Source organism: Manis javanica, chromosome 3 (genome assembly GCF_040802235.1).
Source record: "Manis javanica isolate MJ-LG chromosome 3, MJ_LKY, whole genome shotgun sequence".
NCBI lineage: Eukaryota > Metazoa > Chordata > Mammalia > Pholidota > Manidae > Manis > Manis javanica.
Genome location: NC_133158.1, coordinates 2,166,451 through 2,194,057, shown reverse-complemented (window position 1 = coordinate 2,194,057; position 27,607 = coordinate 2,166,451). Strand labels below are relative to the sequence as shown.

The window sequence follows — 27,607 nt, the reverse complement described above, 5'->3', positions numbered from 1 at the left end:
CCAGGGGAAAATGCCAAAATGGTGTTTATTAATATCTGCATGTAGGGCCCAGCAGTGTTGTTCTATCTGACGTGGTCTGGGGTTTCCCAGCCACTGGGAGAGGGGTCGGGAGCCAGGAACTGGGAGCCAGGCTGGTGTCAGGCACTTGTCAGGCCCGAATCAGGCACTCAGCACCCGAGGCTGCCCTGGGCAGTCTGGACCACAGGGAGGGGGCCTCTCTGCTCCAACTCAGGCTGAAGCCAGGACGAGGCTGCCTAAGCATCACCCAGCAGCCCTCTGCTGCCTGGAGTGGGACCCGGAGTCTAGAAAAAGACCCCTCATTAATGGGGAGCCTCTTGGCACCACCCCCAGCCATCTGCTCTCATTGTACACCAAGAGATAGCCACTGCCACCAACCAGGACAGGACAGAGGCTGACCCGCCATGGAGCGCGGCTTTCCCGCCTGGGATCTGGGAGCAGGTGGGCGCAGGGGGCTGAACTGGCTTTTGTCACAGTGACATGTTCCAAAGTATAAAAGCATCAAAAATACCCCCCACCCTCCATTGGGATGCGATGCCACTCCTTGGCAGGGGTAGTAACCGGAGGGCAGGGCCCAGGGACCCTGGAGGGTGAGCTCCAAGGGCCCTGTGGGGCGGAGCAGCAGCGTCCGGGCTGGACACCTGAGGGAGGCAGCTGACCGCCCCGTGGCCCCGGGAGGTGGGGGTGAGCCTGAGCAGCGTCACCCGGCCACCCCAAGAAGGCAGGGGCAGACCCCCCTGGCCCCCTGGCCCCCCCACCCGCTCACTCACACCCAGTAACCAGGCCCATCGGCCCCCACCACAGGGTGGTGTCTCCGCGGAAGGGGGAAGCCCAGCCACCACTCCCAGGGCCCTGGAAATCTAAGGCCTCACCCAGGCCTCTCCGGCCAAAGGTGCTGCTGGCCGCCTCGTCCCCGGGAGCTGGCTCCTCGGCAGGGCCTGCGCCCAGGCTGGAGCTTGAAGGAGGCTTGGAGACACAGTCCCATCCTGAAGCTCCAAGCAACACGTAGAACACAGCAGAACCATCCCTTCGCTAAGGAGGAGGCCTGGGCCCTCAGGGGCGGGGCCTGCGCCACCCATCTGTCCCGCAGGCGAAGGCCCGGCTCCCCCGAGGCCCCAGCTACTGATTGTTGCAGCCCGGAGAGGCCGAGGCGCCTCCCGCCTGCTTCTTCCTCCGCTTGTTGAGCAGCCGGTTGTTGGAGGTCTTCAGGTCCTTGATCTTCACCTGGTCGTAGTCCACCCGCATGGTGGCCAGGGCGCTGGTCATCTCCTCCTGCTCACAGACACAGGGAGGTCAGAGTGCGCAGCCCTCGGGAGCCGGCCCCTCAGTAAGTGATGCAGTGACGGCCTTTGCTGCCTGAGCGCCTACTGTGCGCCCAGCACCGGGCCTGTCCCTCTGTGACACATAATCCTCACAATAGGCCTTTGCAGTGGACACCCAGGCACAGAAAGTACAGTGACTCCCTGGGACCAGAGCAAGGGTAGGGCAGGTACCCAGGGATCTGCACCCATCCCCTGCTCAGAACCACAAGGCCTGCAGGGGGCACAGCTTCTGTGCATCCAGCACACAGCACGGGAGGGTCGTGTCTGGGGCACCCAGGCTCTGAGCACCTCTGTGAGGTGCAAAACCAGGCTGACCCCCCACCCTGGTGCTGGAGACTATGAGGGGTTATGGCCAAAGCCCCTGCACTATGCCCCCGTGAGCCGGGAGCACCCCCTCGTGCGGTGGCAGCCCCGAGGGCCACACTGGCCACTAGCGCGGTCACCCTGTGCTCCAGGCTTTGCTAGCCACCACCCTGGAGTCCCTTTTTCCAAAAGCCTGAGCCGCAGGGAGGCTGAGACCGAGTCCACCCACCTTGACCTCATCCCAGTGGTCCCTGTCCTCCTGCAGCACTCGGGCCGTGTGGAGCGGAGTCAGCGGCACCACTGTGGATTGCTGGAAGAAGCCACCAGCCCAGATTATGAGCTGCAGCCCTGGGGCACTGCCTGCCCACCCCACCCGCCCCCTTTCTCCCAGTCTCGGGTGGGGAGACAGAGGCTCAGGGAGGCAAGGGAGGCAGTAAGGCTGCAGGTGGGGGGCCACAACCACACATCGGTGGCCGGTGCCAGGGCCTCCGTACCATCACCCTCCTGCCTGGCAGCCCTGCCCGCCGCAGGCTGAGGAGGCTCTCACATTGATCCAGGGATGGTTCATGAACTGCGTGATGGTCAGCCTCTCTGTGGGGTCCGTCTTCAGCAGGAGGCGGATCAGCTGCTTGGCTGGGCAAGAGGGGCGACAATGAGGCTGCCGAGCGCCTCAGAGCCGGGGCCCACCTTCCCCCTTGGCGCGAGCTCTGCATGAGCCCCCAGGTGTCTAACCCACGGAACGATGGCCTGATAACTGTCGCTCGTGTTAGGCCACTAAGCATTCAGGGTGGTGTGTTAAAGCAGCGATGGGTGACTGACATACAGCAGACTTGTCTGTGGTCCCCAAAGCAAAAATATGAAGGAGAGACAGGAGTTAGAGAAGTTCCGAGCCCATTTAGCAGAACCACAAACTGTGGTTCAAAAAGGTTAGGTGCCTGGCCGAGGGTCGCGCAGCTGGGACGTGGGGGAGCCGGGACTGGAGCCCATTCGGCTTGACACTAAAGTGGTACCTCCCGAAATGGAGGCTGACGGGGTCCGGCGGGCGGGCCACTCACCATCCTCAGAGACGTCCGCCCACTCGGGGCTGGGGAAGCCATACTGGCCCAGGCGGATCCTCCTCTTCATCCCTGGGGAGATGGCCTGCCCGGTGTTGGAGTAGAAGGGCGGGAAGCCACACAGGCTGCGGGAGGGCAGAGGTCGTTCAGCATGGGTGCAGGGGCAGCAACAGGGGGCGCATCCTCCTCCCCAAGTCCCTAACTGGGGAGACAGGCAGCCAGACAGTGTGGCAGTACTGCCGGCTCCCTGGGCTCCCAGGCCTATCGGCCCTCAGCAGGGAAGCCTCCAGGCAGCCTGAAGACAGGCGTCCCACGACCAGAGGGCAGGGCAGCCTGCAAAGGAGGGGGCTGCTCAGGACCCTCTCAAGGTATGTGAGGGCAGGCGTGGTGCTGAGGGGACCCGGGGAGGGGCCGGCGGTACTCACAGGATGTACATGATGACGCCCAGGGACCACATGTCACATGACTTGTCATATTTCTCTGGACCCAGGACCTCCGGAGCTACCAGGGCAGAGGGCACAGGAGGGCTCTCAGCCCCAAGGGTCTTGGAGCCCAGGTGGGAGCCTGAAGCCGGGGCAAGATGGGGAGCAGGGGCCTGGGCTGGGGTGTGCAGCAGAGCAGACACGTCTGGCACCTTCTGGGAAGGCAGTATGTGTGTGACTTTCGGGGAGGAAAACGGCTCCCGGGAAGAAGCCCGCTCTCAGGCTGGGCTCTAAGGAATGAGGGCCATCTAGCTCTTTGGGCCAGGCTCAGACTTGGTGAGAGGAGAGGGAGATGCGCCCGGGGTGGGGCCTGGTGGGGCCCTGCCACAGACAGGAGGGCCTCGGCCCACCCGCTGCCCTGTCCCGTGCCCCCTGGCAAGGAGGAGACAGGGCTCTGGCTCCCACTGTCAGTGTGGCTCCTGGCGCACAGGGCCTGGCTCTTCCCAACTGTGTGATGTGATGGGTGGGCCAGAAGATGTCTAAGTCAGAACACAACACACAGAACACTTCAGTGGTCCTGGAAGGCCGCCCCGAGGGAGAAGAGCCCTCTGTAATGCAAGCCATCGCCCCACTCTCTGACAAAGGGGCGTCTCCAGATGTGAGGGCTGCCCCCTCCCGGGCAGCAGGGAGCTCCCACAGGAAAGCATGAGTGCGTGCACACTCCAGGTCCCATCCACGCCCTGGCCAAGGGGCCCTCTCCCCAGGGCAGGTGGCTGCTGCCCTGCATCCCTCTCATGTAGGAGGAAAGGCCTGCCCACTTTCTGAAAATGAATCCTAGGAAGATAAAAACCGGAGAAAAACAACTGCGGTTGGGCTCCTACCCAAGCTGATGGCAGCCTTTTATCACGTATATATTTAGAGCTGCTGTGATGTCATTCAGCTCACAGGCCACAGCCAGAATTTTCCTGGATCTATTTTCAAAAGCAAAAGCTGAAGTTTGGGAGAATATTTTTGCAGCCTCCAGCCCCCCATGTCACCGCCTCCATGCAGACAGAATCTTCCCCTCCTTCCTTGCTGGGCTTTAACCCTTCGGTTCTGCAACCCACAGGCTGCGCCAGGGCACAGCAGGGCCCAATGGGGCGAGGCGGGCGCAAACCACGTCCCAAGGACTCACCCACGTAGTAGGGAGTGTAGCAGGGCGTCTGCAGGGCGTTCTGGGTGGTCTCCTTGGCGAAGCCGAAGTCGGTGAGCTTGAGCACGGCATCCTTCTCTGTGGACGTGTACAGCAGGTTTTCAGGCTGGGCCAGGAGGAGAGGGCATCAGTCCGGAGTTGGGCGCCAGGTGGGAGCAGAGTCCCAAGGGGGTCTTCAGCCAGGTCTCCTCCCCCGCCCTCGTCAATGCAGGAGAAGCCAGACCCATCTCGTTAAAAAGATCAGGCACTGGCCACCAAGAACGCAGGCTAAATACGGGGGGGGGGGGGGGGGGAGCAAGGTGGCTGGGAAGTGGCGCCTCCTTTCGCAGAGGGGAAACTGAGGCAGGCGTTCAGCCAAGGCTGTGAAAGCCCAAGTGCCGTGGAGAGCCAGGGGCAGGAACTTCTGAGCCTGTGTTGTGATGAAATGCCAAAATGAGGGTCTGGCGTGGGGGCAGGCTGCTCATGGGCCAGCGATGCTCAGCATGTTCTGTACGCAGGCCGGAGGAGCCCGCAGGGCAGCCCCCGCTGACATTGCTCAGGGAGAAGCCCTCACTGCTCAAGTCCCAGGAACTGTACAGAGGCAATTCTCCTGGTTGCAGAGCACAGAGAAGCCTGAGGGACAAGGGCAGGGGGGAGCTCTACCTGGAAGAGGCAGCCCTGAAGCTGGTTTTTAATGAATGGGTAAGATCCGAGCCCATGGAGAGGAGTAGAACGGGGGTGGGAAGACGGGGTGTTGGATGGAGTTCCAGTTTGGGGCCAGGGGAAGCTATTTCTCTGGTTCTGTCTGAGATGATCTGACCTTCTACTGGGATAAAGACAGGGAATCAGTCTAGTCTGTGTGAGGGATCTCCTCCGCGGAAGGGTTTTCTCCCCTCGGGAGAGAAAGGAAGCCAGGACATAATAAAGCAGGGGTGAGAAGGTGAGTCTGTCATGGCGGCGCATGCACCCAGGACCAAAGGCTAACTGCGTGGGTTGTCAGTCCTCACCAGGGAAGGGGGGCATGCAGCAGCTGGACTCTCAGCTCTGCTGCGCCCAGTCCCCTATGCGGCACTGCCCCCAGCCCGGGGCAGAGGGCCTGGGACTCGCAGATTCAGCTCTGATGGTGGCTGGTGCATGCAAGCACAGGTCCCTGGGCTTCCTCGCTTGCATTCATCGATCTGATCCTGATTACTTTTCAGACCCCGTCCTCCCTGGGTGGGAAATTTGAGGAGCTGAGCCTCCAGAACCTGTCTGAAGCCTGCCCACTGCGGGCCTCTGCCTTCCTCCTGGCCTCTCTCCCTTAAAATGCTGGCATCAGAGGGTCTGATCTGTCCCAGACACAGCTGTTACATCACAGGAGCCCTGACAGAGGCAGGCAGCCACTGCCTAAGGCCTGGCACATTATGTGCTCAAGAAAGTCCTTGCTGAATGAGCAAATGAATGAATGAATCACAGGCCTAATGGTGTCCTCTCCTGTCCAGTGGGTGAGGCGCCCATCTCCTGGGCTTAGGTGAGGGTAAACGGGGTGTTCATCAGGATCTCCTGACTTGAGGCAGGCACTCAGCTATTCTCATGACTCCTGGGATTGCCATGTTTGCAGGAGGCATGGAGACCATCCCAGCCAGAGCAGAGTGGGAATGCTGGAGCCATGGGAAAGAAGGCTGAGAAGGGCACGCTGGGCCAGGGGCAGCAGCCTTCATTGCCAACCAAGTGACTTGGCACTCGACCCCACATCCTGGGTGCTACTGGGGGTGGGGCTGGTTCTCCCTTTCCTGGTGCCCCAGTCAGGGCCCGGAGCCTCACCTTGACATCCCGGTGGGCAATGTTCTGGCTGTGCAGAAACTGGATGGCGGTGCCAATGTCCCGCATGATCCCGGCAGCTTCTGTGGACAGACAGGCGGGGCTCAGTGATGCCCATTAGAGGCTGGGCAGCCTGGGGTGCCCGCCTGGTGGTTCCCCCGCCCTGGGACAGCGCAAGATGGGGAGATGGGCACAGCACTCCCGCCACGCAGGATCCACTCCAGTCACCTTCATTTCTTCTGGGAACACCCCCTGCCCACCTAGCTGCCTTTTCTTGGGCCTGGGCTACCTCTCGGCAGCTCAGCGGCTGGCTAGCCCCAGGAGGCTTGGAGGCCTCCATCCCAAGGCCACAGAGAGTCCATCTCAGACAAGGTGTGACAGACTCCCCAAACCCCTGGGGTATGGACGCCCCGCCCCACACCCTCTGACTCAGATAGGGAGGCGGAGGCACAGAGAGGAGCAGGCCTGGCCCAGCACCACACAGCTCCTCTGTCCCAGCCCGAATCCCCACTGGTCCAGCTGCACGCACTCACCTCTCTCGGTGAAAGCCTGGTCCCCACGCTCCTGAATCCTGCTGAACAGCTCACCCCCTTCCATGCTGTAAGAGGAGGGGACTGTCAGCAGGCGGGGGAGCCAGCGTCAGCTACCGGAAGCACGCACCCAGGCCTCTGGCCCTGCCGCTCCCCAGGGACAGTCACTGTCAGCGCCCCTGTGCCGTGCAGAGCCTGCTGTGTGGAGGTCTGGCCACTGGGGCAGGTCGAACTGAACTCTCAGAACCAGGGGGTGGGGGTGGGCTTGCCCCTCACCAGAGAGCCCTTGGATTCCCAAGCAGCACTGCCTGCCTGGCTGGGGCTCGGGTGGCCCCACCCCCATCCAAGCCTTAGTTTCCCCAGCAGGGATGAGATCTCAATGACCATCATCATGACCGCTGCTGTCTAAGTGCCTGCAGCATGTGCACCCTGGGCAGACTCTTCATGCGCACTGCTGTGTGACCCTGGGCTGCTGTCTTCACCTCTCTGGGCCTCAGCTTCCTCTTCTCAAATGGGAATTACAACATCAACCTCACAGAGGTGCACAGACAGAATAAACAATACACAAGGAGCACTTCAAATGGACTCAGGTACACAGTGGCCACTACATGAAGATCTTCCTCCACATTTTACAGGGAGTTAGGGATTCAGAGAGGTTAACAGCTGCCAAAGATCACACAGCTAGGGGGTGGCAGAGCCAGGACCTGAACCCCAAATCAAATCTGACTAGAGACTGCTAACCTGCAGGCTGAGGGGCTCTTGCAAGGCAGATGGGGAGGAGCTGGAGGCCTGAGGTGGGCCCAGGTGCTGAGGAACTAGGGCCGGGCCGCCGTGCTGGAGGGAGCAGCCCAGGATGGAGGAGTGGGGGCTCCTGGCCCGAGGCCCTGACCACCCACCACCGCAGGGAGCCCAGGGAGTGTGAGTGCAGGCAGGAAGGAGAAAGCTTGGGGGCTGCGCCGCCCGCTCACCATGCCCCCGCCACCTCCAGGCCCTCAGCCTCTCAGGAGATTCCCCCAGCGCCTCCCTTCCCGGCGCCTCCCTGCAGGGTGGGGGTCCCGGGGGTCCCACCCAGGGCAGGGGTCCAGCCCTCGGACTGGCAGGCAGCTGGCCGCACAGCCCTCTGGGCAGGGCTGAGGCTGCCCCGCCACCACTCCTCAGGGGCTGCACTGCCTCTGAGCTGCCATCCAAAGAGCAGAGGGGGCCTGCAGGGGGCAGGAGCTGGGTCTGTGGGGTGGCAGGGCGGCGCGGCGGCGGGTGCTGTACCATTCCATGAGGATGAGCAGGCAGCGCCTCCCGTGGTGCATGTTCTCGTACACGTCCAGGATGCGCACAATGTGGGGGCCCCCCGAAGCCTGCCAGTGGTGGTCCACTTCCTGCCGGGCCTTGGGGCTGTCGTACAGGAGCTGGGGGTAGGGGGACGCAGATGGCGTCAGCACACAGCTGCCTCCCTCCGCAGCCCCCAGAGAGTACCACTGCCCTGGCTTTGAGGACCAGGACACTAAGGCACAGAGAGGTCTGCGACCTGCCCAAGGTCACCCAGCTTATGAAGGGCAAAATGAAGATTTGAATCTGCTTCCCTGATTTGTGGACCAATGAGCCTCTAGACTTGATTGAGGGCCAGCCTCAAGCAGCTTGGTGGCCACAGAAGCCCCTGCCTCCCTGTTTGGACAGAGGCAGCGTCTAAGTGGAAACTGAGTGGGTTTTATCATCAATTCACACATCAGCTGTGGGACCCAGGCCAGGGGCCACACAGCCCTTGAGCCTGTGTTTACAGCAGGATGGCACAAGAGTGTGGACCGAGAGGCAGCATCTGGGGTTCAAGGACCCTGGCTAAGGGAGGGACTGCCTGGTGGACAGAAGGTCTGGGTTTCGGGCTAAGTTCCCCCAGTGACTCCATGTGACCTCAGGCAAACGTTCACAGCTCCAAGCCACAGCTCACACCTCTGCAAAATGGAGTAGCCACAGAGTCATCCCCACAGGCCACATCATGCCAGGCAGGCAGCAGGTGGGTGGGGGCAGGGTCCTTACTCAGCGCCGGGCCAGGGCTGCCAACAACATGGCCGACCAGCGGAAGGGAGCAAGGCCCGGAGCGGTTCTGCTGAACGAGGTGTGCGAAGAGGTCAGCGTGCAGGGGTGGTGGCTGGGATGGGAGGGGCCAGGACAAACCATCCCCAGCCAGGCTGCTCGCGCAACACAAGCCACCTTCATTCTCTCACTGAGCAGGGCTGAGGACCCAGACTGGGGCTCAGGTCAGCTCCGCCTTGCCCAGCACCGCAGGACCCAGGGCCCCAGCCGGCCAGCCTTCCTCCTCTGCAGGATGGCCGCCCCTCTGCCAGGGCACTGTGTGGCGCAGGCTCTGGGGCCAAGCTCTCTGGGCACAGGCAAACTGGGGTGGGAGGAAGGCGGTGGACTGCCACGTCTGCTGCCCCCTGGCTATTCCTCCATCTCTGGAGCTGCTCGACTGGACCCTAGTGCAGGGAACGCTGGGCCCTGCTGCGCTAGCCTGTCAGGACTCGTGCATGGAGGCCACTGCGGGCAGACGTCCCCAGCCTGGAAGCTGCGATGCCCTGCTCATGCTGCCTCTCCCCCCAGAACACCCCTGCACTCCACGGCCACGGCTCCCGAGCCCCAGCTCCATGCTCGCAACCCTGGGCAGAGGCTCAGACACCCCACTCACCACCCAGCGCGCCAGGGGGCCCCCGAGATGGCTCCAGCCAGGGGCACCTCGGTCCTCAGCTGCAGGCACAACATGCAGCGTCCTCCCCCGAGCTCCACCCTCTCCACTTCGGCTTGGCCACCGGACACCCCTCCCAGCCCTGCGCTGACCACCGCCCGGCGGCCCCAGCCCATCCATCCCTCCCTCCCTGGCCTTCTCCACCTACCCTGCCCTTGGCCCTGATGAGGGCCACCTGCCCTGGCATGCAGGGCTTGCCCTCCTCGCCTGCCTAATTTCCTGCCCCACTGGCCCCAGAACCCTTTCTGTTCTGGTCAGAGTGACGTGTCCGTGTCCCCAGCAGGCCCCCCTCCATGCCTACCCAGGCACTCGCCCTTCCCCCTGCAGGGCCAGCCCCCTCTCTGAGGAATCTTCTGGGCTGGTTCAAGTGTCTCCTCTGCAAAGTCCTGCCAGCACCTCCTCCCCTGTGTTTGGCCTCCATGCCTCCCCTGGGCTAGAGGCAGCTAGAGGGCAGAGGCAGGCTGGGGAAACCTGGGGGTCCCTGGCGGGGGCCCAGCCAAAAACCCTGAGCTCCTGAACAAACTCCGGTCGGATGGAAAGATGGGCCCGGCTGGCAGGGGACAGGGGACAGGGCGGGGTGGGGGAGGAACGGGAGGGAAAGGTGGGGGCGCCGTGAGGAGGAGCTGGAGCGCCTGGCGGCAGGCAGTAGCCTGCACTTTGCCAAGGTGACAGCCGGTGGGGCTGCCCTGAGTCGGAGCCTCAGTGCCTACAGTCCATATTTAGGAACCTAATTCTTACACAGATTAAAATAGTCCTTCTAGAGTGCCACGGCCTGGAGACAGGCCCAGGGGCAGGGAGAGGGCTGCCCCCAGCACATACACCAAATGCCCCACCGGCCTCCCTGTAGAGGCGTCATGGGGGCCAAAGCGCCAGGGCCCAGCTGCCAAGCAACCTCCTGGGCTGTCGCTCCCGGTCCCCGGGTGACTGTGAGCAAGGCCCCGGCGTCTCAGAGCCTCAGTCTCCTCTCTCTTCCCCAGAACACAGCCTCCTCCTCCCCCGGGGCCCCATACTGTCACCTCTTCTCAGGAGCCCTTCCCGACTGCCCTGTCTAAAGAGGGCCTCAGGAGTCCCTCATCCTCCCTTTCCTTTGTTTTCTGCTGTACATTCAGGCATATCTTACCGAACGCACATGACTCCAGAGTCCCGTGCTGTGAGTCCTGACCCCTGCGTACACGGCCCGGGGCCACGCCTCCTTCAGGACAGAGCACAGTGCCGGTCCCTGCCCTCCCTCCCGCACAGCACCTGCCCACAGCCTACAATCAGCTCGTTCCTTTGATAACTTTAAACAAGCACACAAAGATGCCACACCTTCCACGTGCCCGGCTCTGTGCGGAGCATTTTAGAAATATTAGGAGGAAGAAGCTTCATTATTGCCATTGTTTAGCTCAGAAAGTGAGGCACCGAGAGGGGACGTAACTGGTCCCAGATCACACGGTGGTTTCCCAGCCAGGCCGGCACCATGCCACCACCCTCATCAGACAGTGGGCCCAGTGATCTCTGGGCCTGGTTGTCTCTGGGTCCCAGTACTGGGGCACAGAGCCACTGGCTCAGAAAATATTTGTAGATTTAATGAACCAGTCTATAAAGTCGGGACAAGGGGAAGAAACCCTCACAACCCATCATGAGGACAGAATAAGGTTAAATTGAGGACCCAGGAAGGCTCAGCAAATGAGAGCCACGACAACCTGGCCACACCGGCCCCCACAGTGCCCTGCCCACCCTCTCCGGTAGACCAGACTTTGCCTACTCCTCCGAGGAGCCCACCCTGCCTGTTCCAGCCCACACGGCCATTGCTCTATGCTGGCTTCACCCATGCGGGAAGATGAGTCCACATCTTCCTTCATAAAAGGGGTTCCCAAACAAGAGCCTGCCTTCCCCGACACTGGACCAGCATAGGGCCCAGCCCCGTTCCTGCTCTCAGTGTGACCTGCACTAGGCCTCTGGGTCTCTGAGCCTGTTTGCTGAGTGTCAGCCTGCAGAGCTTGGGCCATACCGGGGGAGCGGACCACAAGGGGGCCCTCTGGTTGGGGTCCCACCCCACATCACCGCCCCATGCAGCAGCCCAGTCTCCACATGCCCCCTCTCTAATGCCCGGGTCTGATGGGGGCCAGCTGGTGCCTCGGTCCCCAGTCACAGCTGAGAAGAGTAAAGACGGGGTGGCCTTCTGATAACCTAGCAGACCCCACCCCTGCCTACCTTGAGGGGCCCACCCAGGGGCAGGGGCTGCTGCTTACTTGACCCAGCCCCACAGAAGGCCCCACTGAAGACCCCACTGAAGACTAACGGGCATCCACTTTGAGACAATATTCCCTTGAACGGTGACCCTGCTCTGGCCTCAGGCTCTGATGAAGTGACCGCCCCCCACTTTTCCCTGACTCCGCAGCCAGCCCGTTGCCAAGCCCCTCCCCACTGGCTAGGGATGCAGGTGGAGAGCTCGCCCTGGCCTACATCAGTAGGTGCAGTGGGACCCTCACTACCGCCAGGCTTGTCCCTTTCTGCCCAAGGACAGGGCTGCCTTGTAGCTGGAGGAATTCCTGGGCACAGGAGCTGTGACAACAACAGCAGCCTTTGGAAAACAGTTTGCAGTTTACAAACACTCTCTTGTCCCTTATGTCATGGGCATGCTGGGGGCCACCCTGTGAGGCAATCACAGCGCCATAGCTCCAATTCACAGGCTGATGGGAGAGAGGCCTAGGAAGACACCACTGCCCCCAAGCAGCGAGGAGACCTCTGAGAGCTCACGGACAGTCCCACCCTCACGCACAGAGGCACTGGCCTGGGGAAAGCTCTGACGTAAACGGGGACAGACACAGTGGTGTGTGCTCAGGGCACGGCACATGCCTGCAGAGGGGGCGTGCATGGGCATGTCCGCATATGAGGGTGAGCATATGGGCCATAGGCAAGCATGTCTCCAGCCTCTGCAGTGTTGACTTTGAAGCCCTGGAGAGTAGGACCCACCCACCTGTCCATTTAGTCTTCCAGTATTTTCTATTTCTCTCAGTGGCCAGCAGAGAGCTGGGCACAGAGCAGTGCCCAGGAAAGGTTGGGAGTCTTGCTGCCACAGCTCAACTTCGGACAGCCTTGCCCGAGCAGGACGCCATGCTGGGACACCCCTGCTCAGACCTCCCGTCCCTCCTGCAGAGCCCATCACCTCGCGTTGCCCAGAGCTCTGGAAGCTCACTGTCTGCCTTCCCAGGGCACCAGGCAGAGCTGGGGTAGCTGCAGTGGCTCTTCAGGGCACAGCCTTGGGGTGAGCCCCAACATCCTTCTCCAGCCAGCTCCGGGCCACAAAGGGCATGCCCCAGCTCCGGGTGCCCACCAGCGTGCCCGTCAGCCCACCCCAAGCTGGGCTGTCCTCACCAAAGCACTCGGAGCTTCTCCATATGGCTCACACAGCCAGGAGGCCCCATGGCCACCAGCCTGGACAGGCAGCCTCCCCACCCAACTCCACACTCCACACTCCCAGCCAATCAACCCGCGCCAGACCAAGCTGCTCCCTGGCCTCCGCGCGAACACCCACTCCTTCCAGGGAAGGAGGGCTGGCTTGTAATCCCTCCCACTGTGAGGCACCAGCAAATTAGGAAGTAGGAACTCTGCATTTCAAGATAAACCACAGTCAGACACATCATCCTTACAGCAGAGGGGACATCCTGGAGGCTGGGACCCAGCCCCTGTCACTGCCCCGTGGCCACCACAGGCCCCATTATTTCCACCACCCAACTCATTGACAACAGGACTTCAGGCATTTTATAATTCTAAAGCGTGATAGGAGACAAATGAAACAAAAACCCTCATATTCTCTTTACAGTAAAGAGAAGGATAAAATGTACTAGAAACCCACACAAGTTCACAACTATAATCGTGCGCACATCTTAATTCCGAGCTCCCGGGGCGTCTTGGCAAAGAGGGAAACCAGGCAGCCTCTGCTGCTCTCTCACCCCTGCAGAGAAGCACAGACATTCGCTGAACTTTTTCCAAGACAAAATCCTTAAAGGGATTTGGCATCGGACCTTCTACGAGGGAGAAGCACAGCGCCCTGGCAATGCCTTTGACAATGACTTTGCAGAAGACACAGGGAGATTCAATGTATCTAATATGGATGCCCCACAAAGACGGGGGACGCCCATCAGGAGTGCTGACATAACATCACCAGGCCCTTTACCTCCCTGGGGCTCCAGCTTTGTGCCACAGGAGAGAGGCACGAAGGACTGGCACGTCCCCCAATTCCTCTTTCTCCCACCCTGGGGTTCTCACCCCAGCCTCAGGCAAGGGCAGACGGGAATGTGGAAGAGGCGGCAATTAAACTGCGGGGTGCACGCTGGGCGCTGAACACCCAGGCGGCGCAGCTGAGTGGAAAGTTACAGGAAGACACAGGCTTCAGTGCATTTTTTTCATTGTGGGGAAGCCCTGTTCTCATCATCAGGGAATTATGGACAAGACAAAGCCCTCTGAACCTACGGCACCGGATAAGAGTTCTCAACTCAGCCTTGTATGAAGCCCTCCCGGCCCCCAGCTCTGTGGCTATTTGGGGTTTTTTCCCACGGGGACCTAGTACTGTGAGAGACGCCACTCCCATAGCCGATTCACTTCTTAGCCAGTGCTGAGACCACCCCTGCCTCGTGCTGCTGGCCCGGGGGAGGGCTGTCAGCCCGCAACGCCCCGGCCAGCCGCGGCGCCCCCTGCTGGCTGCTCGGCCCACTCAGGGCCGAGGCGATCGCCGCAGGATGGGACAGCACAGGGTGGCCTCAAGTTGGGGGTTCAGACGCAGGACTTCTTACAGCCTCACTCTCTTGCCCATAAAGCCAGAGCACACCCTCCGGAGCGCAGTAGTGCTGTTTGGGGAGCTAACTTAGCCACGGGTTCGAAGACCTGTGCCATTATTCTCACACAGTTTTCCCAGCTTTCGTAACTCACTAAGGGAGCGAATGGAACCAGTTCTGCAGCTATGGATTAGATGGCCTCGTGCCAGATCAGACCTCGCTTCAGTAAGCTCTGGCCGCATTCTGTCCTTCGGCTCGCCCTGTCCACTTACCTCTCCTCCTCAGAGGCCAAATTCCAGGGAGGCTGGCTCACATGATACCACCGGCCCACAGTGCCCAGATCCCTGGGTGCTGGGGCCAGCTGTCTGGACCCCAGCTCGCCCTGTGCTCCCCTGACCCTGACAGAGCCAGCCTCACCAGAAGACCTGTGGGGACACCGCCTGACAGGCCACGTGACGTGCCCAAAGTCACACAGCTGGGGAGCGAGGGTCAATACAGACCAGCTGGCTTCTCCGCAGTGGGGACCATGCAGACGGCGGCACAGCTCCCGTGTGTGTGGAGCTCGGCCCCGCGCCCCTGGGCCAGGCCGGGCTCTGCACTTGATGCTGATCGCACAGGGCAGGTGTTCACAGAGCCCTGCTGGAGGCCAGCCACGTCCCACCCTTCAACAACCACACCACTGATGGTCTTTTGCAGCTGAGAAGACCAAGGCTCAGGGAGGTTTGTGGCTTCTCTGGGTCGCAGGGGTCACACAGGGCACCTCTGAGTCCAGGAGTCCTTTGGGAACCAGGACCTAACCCTCCTGCCACCACGGAGGCCTGATCCTTCCCCATTCCTGCAAACACTACCGGCCCTGCCTGGGGTCCAGGCCCAGAGCTAGGGCTGGGAATGCTCCCTGGCACTCTGCCCTCGAGGATTTGGGGTGGCTGAGGCACTGCCAGGTAGGATGCTCGGGGAGGACGCGGGCCCTAGAGAACTGGTCCTGGCCCCTCTTCCCTTCCTGCTTTCCAGAGCCAGAGCCTGGCAGGGCGCGGACGATGGTGAGGGCCAGGCCCTCCTGGGGGAGCCCAGGAACAAGGAGGGCCCCCGAAATAGCTGCTTCCCTTCCGGGCCAAGGTCAGACCTGGTGCCAGGAGTTCCTAACAGCAGGGCGTGGGGGGCCCTTCAATCTGCTACATTTTGGTGACCTTGGTTTGTCTGCTTCCCACCAGCCACCAACCTGGAAACAGGTTGCCCACTCTAGGGAGGAGCGGAGGGACTAGGGCAGGGGGGCTGTTTCCAGAAAGAGGGCGAGCTGGGGGCCCCGATGGGAGGGAGAGGGATAGCAGGAACACAAGAGCCCACTGCGGCAGGCCCAGGTGCCCGGGCCCCCGGCTGGGACCAGGCTCCACACACCAGCAAGGCCACGGCTTGGGGCAGGTCGTTCCGCCTCCGCATCGCGTCAGCTCAGCCTGGGAAATGGGGGTGGAGACGGTCCCCATGCTCCCAGGTGGCCACGATGATGGACTAGAACCCACGGAGCGCCAGACGGGCAGAGTGCCAAGTATACCCAGGTGAGAAAGAGCTCTGAGGTTTGCCTGGATTCCTCTGGGTCTTGCGTTGAGGTGGCCCTGTCCCACTACCGTCCGGGTCTGCAGACCTCGAGGAAACACCAGTGCAGCCCCTGCAATCATGGGAGGCAGACCCCCTCCAACCCAGAAGGTCACAGGAAATGCTCACAGGTCCGGGAAGGGCAGGATTGGACAGAATTTTGCAAAAGTAGACACAAGTGAGAGGAAGGGGAGGCGGGAGGGAGGAAGGCCCCCCGCCCTCTGTGAGGCCAGGCGGTGGCCTGGCAGCACCAAGGGACACTCCTGCCCTGGGAATGGGCTGCGGTGACTCACCCCCACTCTCAGGCCTTCCAAGGGCAGAGACGTACCCTGGCACAGGCTCAGCCTGACTCAAGGATTTAGCTGGGCCCAGAGTATAGGGGAGAGGGGTCTTCAAACCTGAATCATAAACCCAGAGCCCCTGTCCCTAGCAGAACACAGAGCACCCACAGCCCTGTCACCATGGCTGGCTGTTCCCCTGGCGGCCCCATTTGCTGGTGCCCTTGGGAAAGCACCTTGAAGACCCCCAGCCAGTCTCCATGCTGCCCGTCTATGTGCAGGAGTGGCCCCAGCAGGGCAAGGGGGCCCCATCCACGGCCTGTGGCTCTGGCACTGCCCACGGTCGCTGCTCACCAAAGGGGTCTTCACGCTGGAAGACCAGAGTGCCCAGCCCCTCCTCGTAGCAGGGCAGATGGGTCTGGTACACAGGGAGGGGGCACTGAGAGCCACAACCTGCCCACCAGAGAGCCAGGGCGCCAGCTCAGCCTGGGCGTGGCCCTGCTGTGTACCCCTGAGTAAGCTGCTCTGCCTTTCTGAGCCTCAGTCCCTGCATCCGTGGTATGGGGGTGATAGCATCCCGTTCTCAGGTTCTGCTGCTGGCTCTGCATGTAGGAGGCGCACGTCACGAGGCACCCTTATCCCCCTGCCCATCCCAGCTCCCACCCTGTGCGCTGCCTGCTGGAGAGCCCGGGGAGGGCCTGCCAGTCCCCCGGCCTCATCTTGAGAAGAGGGCTTGTTTAAGTTGGGGGACATCCACTGAACGAGCTACGAGTCCTTGTGGGGGCTGAACTCTTAGAATGGGGCCGTGGGTGTAGCAGGTGGAGCCCTAGGCCATGCTGCCCCCAGAACAGCCTCTGAGCTTCACCAGGTGGAAGGTAGGAGGGGCGCCAGGGACAGGGTACGGGCGGAGAGCCACCTGCCCTGGGGAGCCCTCCCAGCCCCTCCACAGCGTCCTCCCACCGGCTCTGAGGCTCCAGCTCAGGTCAGGCGCCAGCCCCTGCTCCCCACCGCCTCATCCAGGGAAGCCGGGGTGTCAGAAGGACCTAGTCTCACACCACTGCCCCAGGCAAAAGTCAGACCCAGCAGAGGCCCCGGCCGGAACCCACAGCAGACGCTCGGGTTACAGGCTTGGCCCAAATGCCCTGACCCCACTGCTCCGGCCCCCAGCACCTGACCAAGGCCAGCAGCGGGAGGGGACACTGCGAGTGGCCTGAGTTCAGCAGGCCCTCCTTCTTCCTGTGCTACCCCCACCGAGGGGGTTGGGGAACTTTCAGGGTGACTAGGAGGGATCCCCAGCACCCACCCAGCCCACCTGTCCTCCACCGGCCTTACCCACGGGCTGCAGGGAAGAGCCGAACGCCGGGAACAGACAGAGCAGCAGGGGGAGGGGAGGGCCTGGCAGCGGGGGGAACCGGGGCGAGGGAGAAAGCAGAGGGACAGGGAGGCAGAGCAGCGGCAGGGCCAGCCCTCCCAGGGACCAGACTCTGCTCTCTGCACTCCGGCCTGCCCAGGGCTGAGAGGCCCTCCAGGTGCCCCTTGTTCCCCCAGTGATGCTCCCCGCCTGGTGCCCCACCCCACCTAGTGCTCCCGCCTGATCCTCCTGCCTGGTGCCCCACCCAGCCTCGTCCTCCCCATGTGGTCCCCCTCCCCACCTGGTCCTCCCGCCTGGTCTCCCACCCCACCTGGTCCTCCTGCCTGGTCCTCCCGCCTGATCCTCCCCACCTGGTCCTCCCGCCTGGTCTCCCACCCCACCTGGTCCTCCTGCCTGGTCCTCCCCACCTGGTCCTCCCGCCTGGTCTCCCACCCCACCTGGTCCTCCTGCCTGGTCCTCCCCACCTGATCCTCCCCACCTGGTCCTCTTCCTGGTCCTCCCGCCTGATCCTCCCACCTGGTCCTCCTGCCTGGTCCTCCCCACCTGGTCCTCCCACCTGATCCTCCCCACCTGGTCCTCTTCCTGGTCCTCCCGCCTGGTCTCCCACCCCACCTGGTCCTCCCCACCTGGTCCTCCCACCTGGTCCTCCCACCTGATCCTCCCCACCTGGTCCTCTTCCTGGTCCTCCCTGCCTGGTCCTCCCACCTGGTCCTCTTCCTGGTCCTCCCACCTGGTCCTCCCTGCCTGGTCCTCCCACCTGGTCCTCCCTGCCTGGTCCTCCCCACCTGGCCCTCCCACCTGGTCCTCCCCACCTGGCCCTCCCACCTGGTCCTCTTCCTGGTCCTCCCACCTGGTCCTCCTGCCTGGTCTCCCCGCCATTCCCCAGCAGGGGGATTCTCATCACAATCACAGGCCTAACCATCTAGTTTTAAAAGGGCAACCAGCCGGGTAGGAGCCCAGGACCCAGAGCTCCCTCCGACCATCCCTTCCACCCACAAGGGATTGGCTTCCCCAGGTAGAGGGTGAGCTGAGTGCGTCCCCATAAAGGCCAAGAATGTGCCATCTGTCACGCACCCTGTCGCCCATGAGCTCCACCTTGGAGAGCGTCCGCTGGCCTATGCTGTCTCATAGCAGTACCACAGGGACACTTACAGTCACTGAGACGGTGTCCTCGCCCAGCCACGTGCTCAAGCCCAGGCTTCAACCGCACCACAAAGGCAGTCCTTTTGCAAAAGATTCTAAAACTGCCTTTTGTCCAAGGTCACTCAGAGAGAAAGTGGCAGGAGGATCTCAAGCCCAGAGCCCTACTCCTCCGTCCACCCCAGCCAGGCAGCCTCTCATGTGGGGCCACACAAGATCTCGAGCAGATGGGAACGAGGGCAGCAGAAGCGAAGTTCTGGGAAAACACAGGAGCCACGGGAGCCGCCGTCTCACTGCCCTGTGAGCAGTGGGCCCAGTGCAGGAAGGCCGTGGTGCACATACTCACGTGCTCACGGCACAGTCACCAGGCGATTGCCACTGTGTCCACTCCAGCTGTGACACACAGCAGCCAGTCGCCAGACTAGGGTCAATAGACACTACAGGCACCTGCTGCACGCCCCGGCGGTGTCCCTTCACAATGCCCCAGGGAGACCCTGGGAGAGGACGATAAGGGATCCAAGCAGGAAAACAGCACCCCCAAATGCAAACTTCCACAGACACAACAGCTCTGCTGTCATGGAGACCAGGCCCTTCCCACACTGCCCCAGCTGAATGGCAGCCCAGGTGACCCAGAAGCCTCTAGAGACCCCCGGCAGGAGCATTCCACAAGGGTCCCAGTGGTGTTATGGGAAAGCCGGGGGGAGCAGCAGGACACGGAGGCCCCGCGGGCTGAGGGACGTGGTGCACAGCTGGGGGCAGACCTGCAAGGCCCTGTGTGAATGCCTCTTCTCACACAGCCCCTCAGGCCCTCCACAGCCCCACAGTGGTCAGGGCCTGGACGCCGTCCCCACCGAGTTCCCATGCCTTCTGGGACACGAGACTGCTAGTAGGGTGTGCTGACCCACAGCAGGCGCTGAGCTGTGCAAACCAGGCCTGCAGTCCCACCCAGCCCGGGCTCCTCTCTGTCGTCCACTTCCCTCTCAGGCCGGAGGCCTGGACTAAAGCTGGCAATTTCTTCCAGGAAGCCCCCCTGGCTGCCCAGCTCTGGCACCGTTTCCTCTCACCCGCTCACTAACCCGACATACTGCCCCTGGCACTCTGGATCTTGCTGGGCTGGAGTTGTCTCAGGCTCACAAGGCTTGGGGTGAACCCCTGCCACTCCACTCAGCAGAACAGCCATCACGGTCCTTGTGTGCGGCCCTTGCAGAACCCCCACCTATCTACTCACAAACATAGGGTCCCGCACAGTGAGGGGAGCTGGGCAGGTACAGGCAGACCCCGGCAGCACCCCTGAGAGCCCAGCTAGGGCTGCCCGGCTCCCGGTGGAACCATGGAGGGCAAAGCCAGCATCCTTCCCGAGGTCAAGTGTCAGAGACCCTCCCATGTGCCCACAGACTTTCATGACGCATGGGGTGACTTAGATACTATGACCTGGCACCAAGCTACCTAGCGAACATCCCAGCCCTGGCCCGCGCCAGCTGCGCATCTTGGGCAAGTCATTCAGCTGAACGTTGGTGTCCGAATACCAGTGCCTTCATCCAAAAGACGGGAATGACAGAAGTTAGGTAAGGTAACAAGCATCTGCACTGGAGACAGGGCCTGCCAGACAGAATGCTCTGGAAAAGTTAGGCTTTATGAGAATAACAGAACCCACAATAGCAAGGCCTGGGGCCTTGGAGAGATGGCCCAGCTCCTGGACAGGTTGGGGAAGGTTCTGGGAGTCGGGAGTCCTTACACAGTGTCCTGCCAGTGGGCTGGGAACAGAGTTCTAAAGCTGGGAGCAAGGCCAGCCGGGCAGGGGTGAAGCCTCTCAAAAGAGACAACCTCTGTCAAAAATCTCACTGTTTGTATATCCGAGGGTCTGCTGCCCTCCCTGGGATCCTCATTTGAAGAGCAAACTGCCCACAGGCAGCCATTCAGAAGGCCCCACCAGCGTGGTGGCTTGAGAGCTCCCAGATCTTTCCTCCAGGAGCAGGGCACCCCGTGGAACAGCTCAGGGCGAGGAGACCGACTCCCCACACCCTTCCCAAACATTGACTCCATTACAAGTGGCCCCACAGAGGCTGATCTGACCAGTCTGGGGACAGTGGGTGAGGGAGAGGCAGCTGCCAAATGAGAAAGTACCTGGCTCACCTGGCAGGCCCGCCCAGCAGTCCTGCCCAGCCTCAGCCCCACCCAAAGAACCAGGCTGGAGCCCCTGCCATTCCACTCTCGCATGGAGGGAAGAGGAAGACGTGGGGAGCGCCAGCGTCAGAGGGGAGGCCCCCAGGCAGAGCCCAAAAAGCGGGCAGGAAGGACCACTCCACCTCTCCTTCCTCATGGGAACCCCCACCCTCTCTGGGCCTTTTATCACTTCTATTATCTAACTGCCAGGCCTGTTCTGCCTGCCAGGTGGGCTGGGCAGGAAGTCAGGAGGGCAGGGAGGGGACACTGGTCTCTCCCACAGTCCGCCATCCCAATCAAGCCATGTGACTTCTGAGCACTAACTCCCAAGCCCCACTTTTCATATACATGACAGGACTGAGAGCTAGTTGGGGAAGACGGCAGGGCTGTGCCCCATTTGGAGTAAAGCTGAGGGGTGCCAATTACCAGGTAGGCTTGGAAGGGGACAAAGCAAGAGGTCAGTAGGAGGCAGTCCCCTGCCCCCCATACCTGGCAAATAGTCCTCCAGCTCCTGCCAGGGGAGAGCAGCAAGCCTTTGGGGGACTGGCAAGGGCTTGACCATCAGCACGGAAGCTGCCCTGGGAGGGAGGGAAGCCCACGTAACCCCGACAGTGGTCAGGGGATGAAAGAAAGGGGAAGAGGCCCTGCTCCCTGAGAAGGAGGAGCCTGCTCCTCTGGCCACCCCCCAGAACAGCAGCAGCTACAGGGACACCGACCACAGCCCTTCCTGTTCTGTCTGCTGCTGCATTCCAGGCTTCGTGCTGAGCACTATCTACCAGCTAGGGCTGAGAGGACAGATGTGGAGAGAGGCCAGGGCACTAGGCCTGGACACCAAGGAGGGCAGAGACTCTGTGCTCAGGCTTGTAAATTGCGACGTCTGTGAAATGGGAGGACCCTTTGCTCCTCCAGGAGCCATCCTTGCCACACTCTACCTGTCCGGGTGGCCACTAGCACAAGCTGCAATTGGGTAAAGTCCCAGTGATGACAGACTCAAGGAATTCTGGGTGTGGGCTGGGTCCTGGGCCCAGAACAAAGTGACGTAAGACAGAACCATGTGGCAAGATCGGCCACCCCCAGAACTCCTGGACTCCACCTGCATCGGTGAGGTCTAAGCCAGGCCTCCAGGGTGCCGGTGGTGTTATGACATAGCTAGATAGCTGGCCCGCCCTCTGCCCAGGCACCAGGGTGGGTCAGGCTTGGGGCAGGGCCTGCCCCTTCTGACATGGGGCCCCATGACTTAGCTGGAGCCTATCAGCAGCCTTCTGCCTGCCAGTGTGATGGGCACCAGCCTTGCCCACCAGCCAGCCCTGGGGGCTCCCACCACTCTAGCCCAGGCAGGCAGGGGCCTCAGGAGAAAGCAGCCTGCCCAAGCGTTGGCAGGGACTCAGCCTTGGGCAGAGGGAAAACTTAAACCCATTCCAGTCAGGAAGGCCTCCCCCGGAAGCGGCAGCCAAACTGAGCCAGGGCCCGCCTTGGGCCAGAACTCGAGTCAGGAGTCACTCTGTCCATGGTTCCGGGAGCAGCAGGCTCTACCCATATGATTCCGCCCCTCGCTCCCTGGGGAAGCGAACTTAACTAGGGTAGGCCTCGGTTTCCCCATCTGTAAAGCAGGGAGAGGGAGGCCCGGGGGCCTGACCTCACAGGAAAGTGTGAAGATGAAATGGGGTGCTAAGCATAAACTCAGCAAGAGTCCTGAGCATGTCTGCACACACAGGCCTCTGCTATTGGGCCCTCCGGGGGGCCCAAGCGGCAATGAGAGGACACTGACCTTCAGGGCGCACTTCCGGCCGGTGCGCCGGTGGAAGCACTCCAGCACCTTGCCGTTCACACCCAGGCCCAGCACCTGCTTGGACAACTGGTAGTCATCGGTCACGGCGTACTTCTTGGGCTCCCGCCGCCCCCAGAGGGCGGAAGCGCCGGCCGAGTCCGGCCCGCAGGGTGCACCACCCTGCTCCTCCGCTGTCTCGCCATCCATGGCCGCTGCGGGGCGCTCAAAGGCGGCCCCAGCCTGGCACGTCCCGGGTCCTGGGGGAGTGGGAAAGAGTGAGCTCCGCTCAAACTCCTCCAGTAACCCCAGCTTGGGCGTGCCTGTGCCAGACGGGGCCGGGCCTGGGACAGGGCTGGGAGTGCAGGGCGCACCGCCCCAAGACCCACGCGCGGCAGGCGCTGCTGTGGCGCAGCCGGGCACGAGCAAGGCCGCCCGGACACCTGTCAGAGGGGAAGGGGCTGGGCGAGAGGTGGCCGCCAGGTCCCGGGAGTGGTAGCGGGAGGGAACGGGGCCGGTGAGGCCGTACCTGGCGAGGGCGCACCTGGCGCAGTCCACCTGGCTGCGGCGCGGGCGAGGGGCAGGGGCGGTGGTGGCGGGAGCCGGCGGGCGCCCCGAGCGGTGTTGCGCGGCCGCCGGCCCACGTGACCGCCCCCTCCTCTCCGCCCCGCGCGTCCCGGACTCGGGGCCGGGCTCGGTCAGCCTTAAAGGGCCAAACGGGCCCCGGCAGGGCGGGGACAACTGTGGGGGCGTGCCTTCGCGAGCGGGCGGCACCTCCCAGGCTTCCGGGGCCCGGACAACCCGGCGACCTAGTAAATGCCAGCGCAAGGACGCCTTGTTTCTCCTGGAGCTGCAGGTGGCCGGCCACTTGAGTTCCAGGCTGCGCGCGGCCAGGCCGCCCTCCAGGATGACCCTCCAGGGTGGCCTGCGACTTCCTTGGAGGTGGCCCACCTCCAGCGCACCTGATCATTTCTGCCAACGTGCCGGGTGAAATGGCGTTTCGTTGCTTCTTTCTGGTCCCTGACGGCTCTCCCCTTCTGTGCATCTCCAGCTCATATCCAAGGCTTATTCTTTCCTTGGGACACAGCGTCCTCAGAGCAGAACCCCTAAATTCCCATGTGGCCAGATCCATCAACTCTCCACCTTATGACTTGGGCTTGCTTTCGGTGTCGCGTTAAAGTCTCTCCTCCCACCCCGCGCCAGATAGCCGTTAGCCACGCGGTTTCCCTTCCACATTTAGGTCTCCATTCTGAGCCGGTCTTAGATGCCCTTCGGTATTTACAGCCTGTTTTCTCATCGCAGGCTGATAAACAGCCTTTATTTCACAGTCGATGAAACTGAGGCCCCTGAGAGGAAACAACTTGTCAGGAGATGCCGGGGTGCTGCTGTCGCCTGGGACAAATGTGCGCTGCTCCTGAACGTCGTCCCCAGTCCCAGCCCCAGCCCCCGCCCCCAGGCTGAGGAGCCCACCTGCGGGTTCACTGGGGACTGGGAAGGGCCGGGCGCCTTGCGCCGGACACTGAGCGGGCCTCTGCTGCCATCTACAGGCCACTAGCAGGACTTCAGGCACCGCGGCCTGGGTCTCACGCAGGGTGTCTCCCAGCTGTTCTGGCTTTGGGACCAGAGCCCTGCGAGTGACCCCCACCTCCAGGCCCACGTGGGCGCAAATGGGGGCCAGTGCGGGGGAGGGGCTGCGGGTCCAGGCCCTTCAGAGCAGCAGCTTGGAGGGCATGGGCACCTCTGCGTGCACCCATTGAGCCAGATGGGGGTGGGTTTGGGAGCTCTGTCCGTCATCACGAGGCAACTTCAAGTAGCAGGGCCCACCGAGGCAGACACCCCAACGATAGCCTCAGCTGACCATACGGATCCTTATTTTGGATCAGACACTGGGTGGGTGCTCTACTTAGGCACCCCATGACTTCACTGGGAATGGAGGAGGGAAAACTGCACCCATCCCACACAGCCGATGCGACAGACACACACACAGACAAGCCCTGAGGGGTCAGGTGACCGGCCTGAGGTCAGTAGCTATCGTGCAGAGTCCCTGTCCCAACCTGCAAAGAACAACTCCAGGGCCTAGCTCTTACCCTCAAACCATGCGGCTCTCTAGCGTGTCCCCCTGCTCTCTTCCCACATCCACGTGTACAGAGGTGCTCACACACGTTCACATATGCACACACCATGCACAATCACGTTTACACACGTGAACAGGTACACAGAGCTAGGCACGCACATGCACACACACACATTATGGCCACCTGGACCCAGAACCTCTGTCCCTGAGCCCCACCTGAGAGTCTCATCCAAGATCTCAGAGCCCTGGGGGAGGCCTGTGACCCAGAAGCTTTTGTTGCTTGGAGCCTGGAGAAGGATCCTCCCTCTGGACCAGAAGAATCCAGAGCAAAGTCTTGTTCTAGACAAGCAGGGTCCCACTCACGAGCAGAGTCCTAGGCAGCTGAGGGTGGAGGCTGGCTCTCTGTCACAGCCAAGGGCATTGTAGTATATGCTGTTGTTTCTGAAATACATTTTTAATGGAGTTAGATTACAATTGTTCTAAAAATGTTCTAATTATATGCATTTTAAATGGTCTCTTTTTTATTAAAATGTTTAATTGCATAAGTAAAGCTTGCATGTTATAATGAACTCAAACCATTCAGAACCGTAAAAAGTAAGCCCTGGTGGTGCCTCTCCCCTTGCCACCTCCTTAGCGAACTCCAGGGTTTACCCAAGCACACATATTCCCCACATGGGCCCACCACAGACAGACGTTTCAACTGCTCACGTAACACAGGAGAGCAGAATGCCTGGTTTCCCCAGCGGCTCACACTCCAGCAACCGTGTGCCACCTGCACCTGCAGTTTCGTGCTGGGGATGGCTGGCTGGGCAGTGGCCCTCCTGACCCCTGGATGCCCCAGGGGATGTAGGTTGAGGTCTTTGAAGTAGCTCACAGTGACAAAGGGGCATGGTGAGTGCCTGGCAGAGGGGTGGGATATGAATAAACCCTCCAACACATACACAGTCATGTGCACTGTCCTTCAGGGAAAGGCCGCACATGGTGAGAGTATAGAGACCAAATGGGCCAGAATTTTAGGAGCACGCTGCTGCGTATTCTCAAAACCCATCTAGCGACCGTTCTAGGAAGGGAGGGCTAGAGTGATCCTGCAGCAAGACCCATCCTTGAAGGGCAGGGGAGGGTTATCCTGGAAGCAGATTTGTCACGTGAAACCATGAGAGGAATTGCCACTGGGTGGCAGTGTGGGCCCAGCAGTCAGAGCATGGGTGTGGGGAATTGGCCAGAGCAGGGGGGCCGGAGCAATCAGGGGCAGGCCGGCAACTGGGGCAAGGGAGGGGTGCCCCCTGTTCCCGGCACACAGGTGAGGGGCACAGCACTGTCAAATTCACAATGGGTGGTTGGAGGATAAAATCCTGGGGCCCTATTGTTTACACACAACTGCACAACTTCTGTAGGGGTGCTTCAAGGGGACACCCACAGTGCTTTAACACTGACTGGCTGGGGGCAGGGAAGCCTCACCGAGGCCCTTAAAGCTGGATCCTAAAGAAAGCTTAGGAGTTGGTATGCCTTAGGTGCCTAGAGAAGTGGGGAAAGAGAGCGAGCTTGTCTCCAAGCCCCAAGTCACCACCTGACGTCTGTGACATCTAGGGTACACTGTAGCCTCTCTGTGCCTCAGCTTCCTCACCTGCAGGAAGGGGACAATATGTACTACACAATGAAATGAGACTGGAAATTGCTGAGCGCACCCGTCACACTGTAAGCATTCAGCAGTCACAGCGGGAAGGTGTAGAGTCTCAGGACTTGACCCCAGAGAGAACCCTAGCTCTACTGCTTGGCAGCTGTGAGGCCTGTTGTCATTACAGTAATGGGGCAGTAAACAGTTCCTACTGGAAAGACACCACTTTACACAGGGACCCCATGCTGGGTCTCCAGGTGCCCCAGCCATCAAAGTGGATAATGAGATACCCACACCTGTCCCCATCCCAAGAAACCAGCCTCTGGCCTACTTGGGAGGGGCTGGTGGGGCTGCAATGAAGCTCGACTTCCCATTAGGGTTTTTACAGAGAAATGGGCCCCCTGAAGTCATTTATCATCTTAGCCAATTATGTTTTCCTGTTTCAGAGTTTTGCTTTGAGAGCCCCTCTGTCTTCTGCCCTCTGCCAGGCAGGGCAAGCTCAGCCCTCTCTGCCATGGGTAGAGCAGGATATGCCCTCGATACCATGCCCAAGGACTGTGGGGACTGCCAGGTGTTGTAACTGTCTGGTGTCCCTCCCTGCCAGGGGACCTGAAGCTTACCCTCTTTCCAGGGTTCCTGGAGGTACACACAAGGCAGTGGGGAGGGGTGGACCCTGCCACTCCCCAATTCTCTCCCCCTCCTTCTAGCCCAAGGGCTTGGAGGACGTGTACACAGCACCTATGGTCTTTCAAGATGCTCCCTGGTGAGTCCAGAGAACTGGGAAAAGGTGGAGAGGATCACGGGTAAGAGCGTGGGCTTCTGACTTAGTGTAGGTCTCAAACTCTGAGCCTGCTATTTCCTAGCAAGGCGTTTTGTTCCCTGGAGCTCAGTCTTGTCTGCATGATGGAGCTAAGCCAGAGGTTGAAATTCAAATGCATCAACGGCTCAGTATAGATGGGAGCGAGTGCCACTTATCACTCCACCTTCAGCTTATCTCCGGCGTTTGGAGCTCCAGGTCTCTCTCCTGCTTTTGGAGAAGGAGGGGGCATCAACTCAGAGATGCACACGGACCGTCTTGTGGGGTCAGCTGGCGCTTGCTCCCCAAGCCGGCATTCAGTTCCCTGACTGGTGGCCGGCCAGAGGCGAGGAGAGCCAAGGCTGCAGGGCCCCACCGGCCACAAAAGCTTGGGATGTGCCTTCTCCCCCAACTCTTTAGGAGAAAACTCTCCTGGATCCCTTCGACTATGGTGGCCGCAGTATTAGCCCCGAGGACCTGCTCAGCTGTGGGCCCTCCCTCTGCCATCCCCCAGGTCGCTCTCCAATCCCGCCCCATGCCGTACACACAGTCTGGGGTCCACGTGAGGCCTGCAGTGGGTGTTTGCCTACCAGACAGGTAGCTTTGGGGGAGCCACCGGCCGGGAGGCAGGCCCGTGAACGCCTCCCCCTGAGCCGCCATGGCTGGTCCTACAGCCAGACAACGGGCCGGAGCGCAGCG

At 61.4% G+C, this 27,607-nt stretch overlaps 1 protein-coding gene across 2 annotated transcripts; it reads right to left on the bottom strand.

Moving 5' to 3' along the window:
* Nucleotides 1–23,125, bottom strand: MAPKAPK3 (MAPK activated protein kinase 3). Of its 2 annotated transcripts, none has more exons than XM_036994397.2 (11): nucleotides 22,953–23,124; nucleotides 22,427–22,683; nucleotides 7,885–8,024; nucleotides 6,625–6,689; nucleotides 6,095–6,174; nucleotides 4,295–4,418; nucleotides 3,124–3,199; nucleotides 2,699–2,823; nucleotides 2,191–2,276; nucleotides 1,873–1,953; nucleotides 1–1,290 (listed from the first exon to the last, which is right to left on the bottom strand). In XM_036994397.2, exons 2-11 carry the CDS (start codon nucleotides 22,631–22,633, stop codon nucleotides 1,138–1,140), a joined length of 1,137 nt encoding a protein of 378 aa, XP_036850292.1. In that variant the 5' UTR covers nucleotides 22,634–22,683; nucleotides 22,953–23,124; the 3' UTR covers nucleotides 1–1,137. The 2 variants fall into 2 exon arrangements, 1 of the variants encoding a protein (XP_036850292.1); XR_005054802.2 differs by having other exon boundaries at nucleotides 1,190–1,290; nucleotides 2,138–2,276; nucleotides 22,953–23,125.
* Between the last annotated feature and the right edge of the window lie 4,482 nt (nucleotides 23,126–27,607).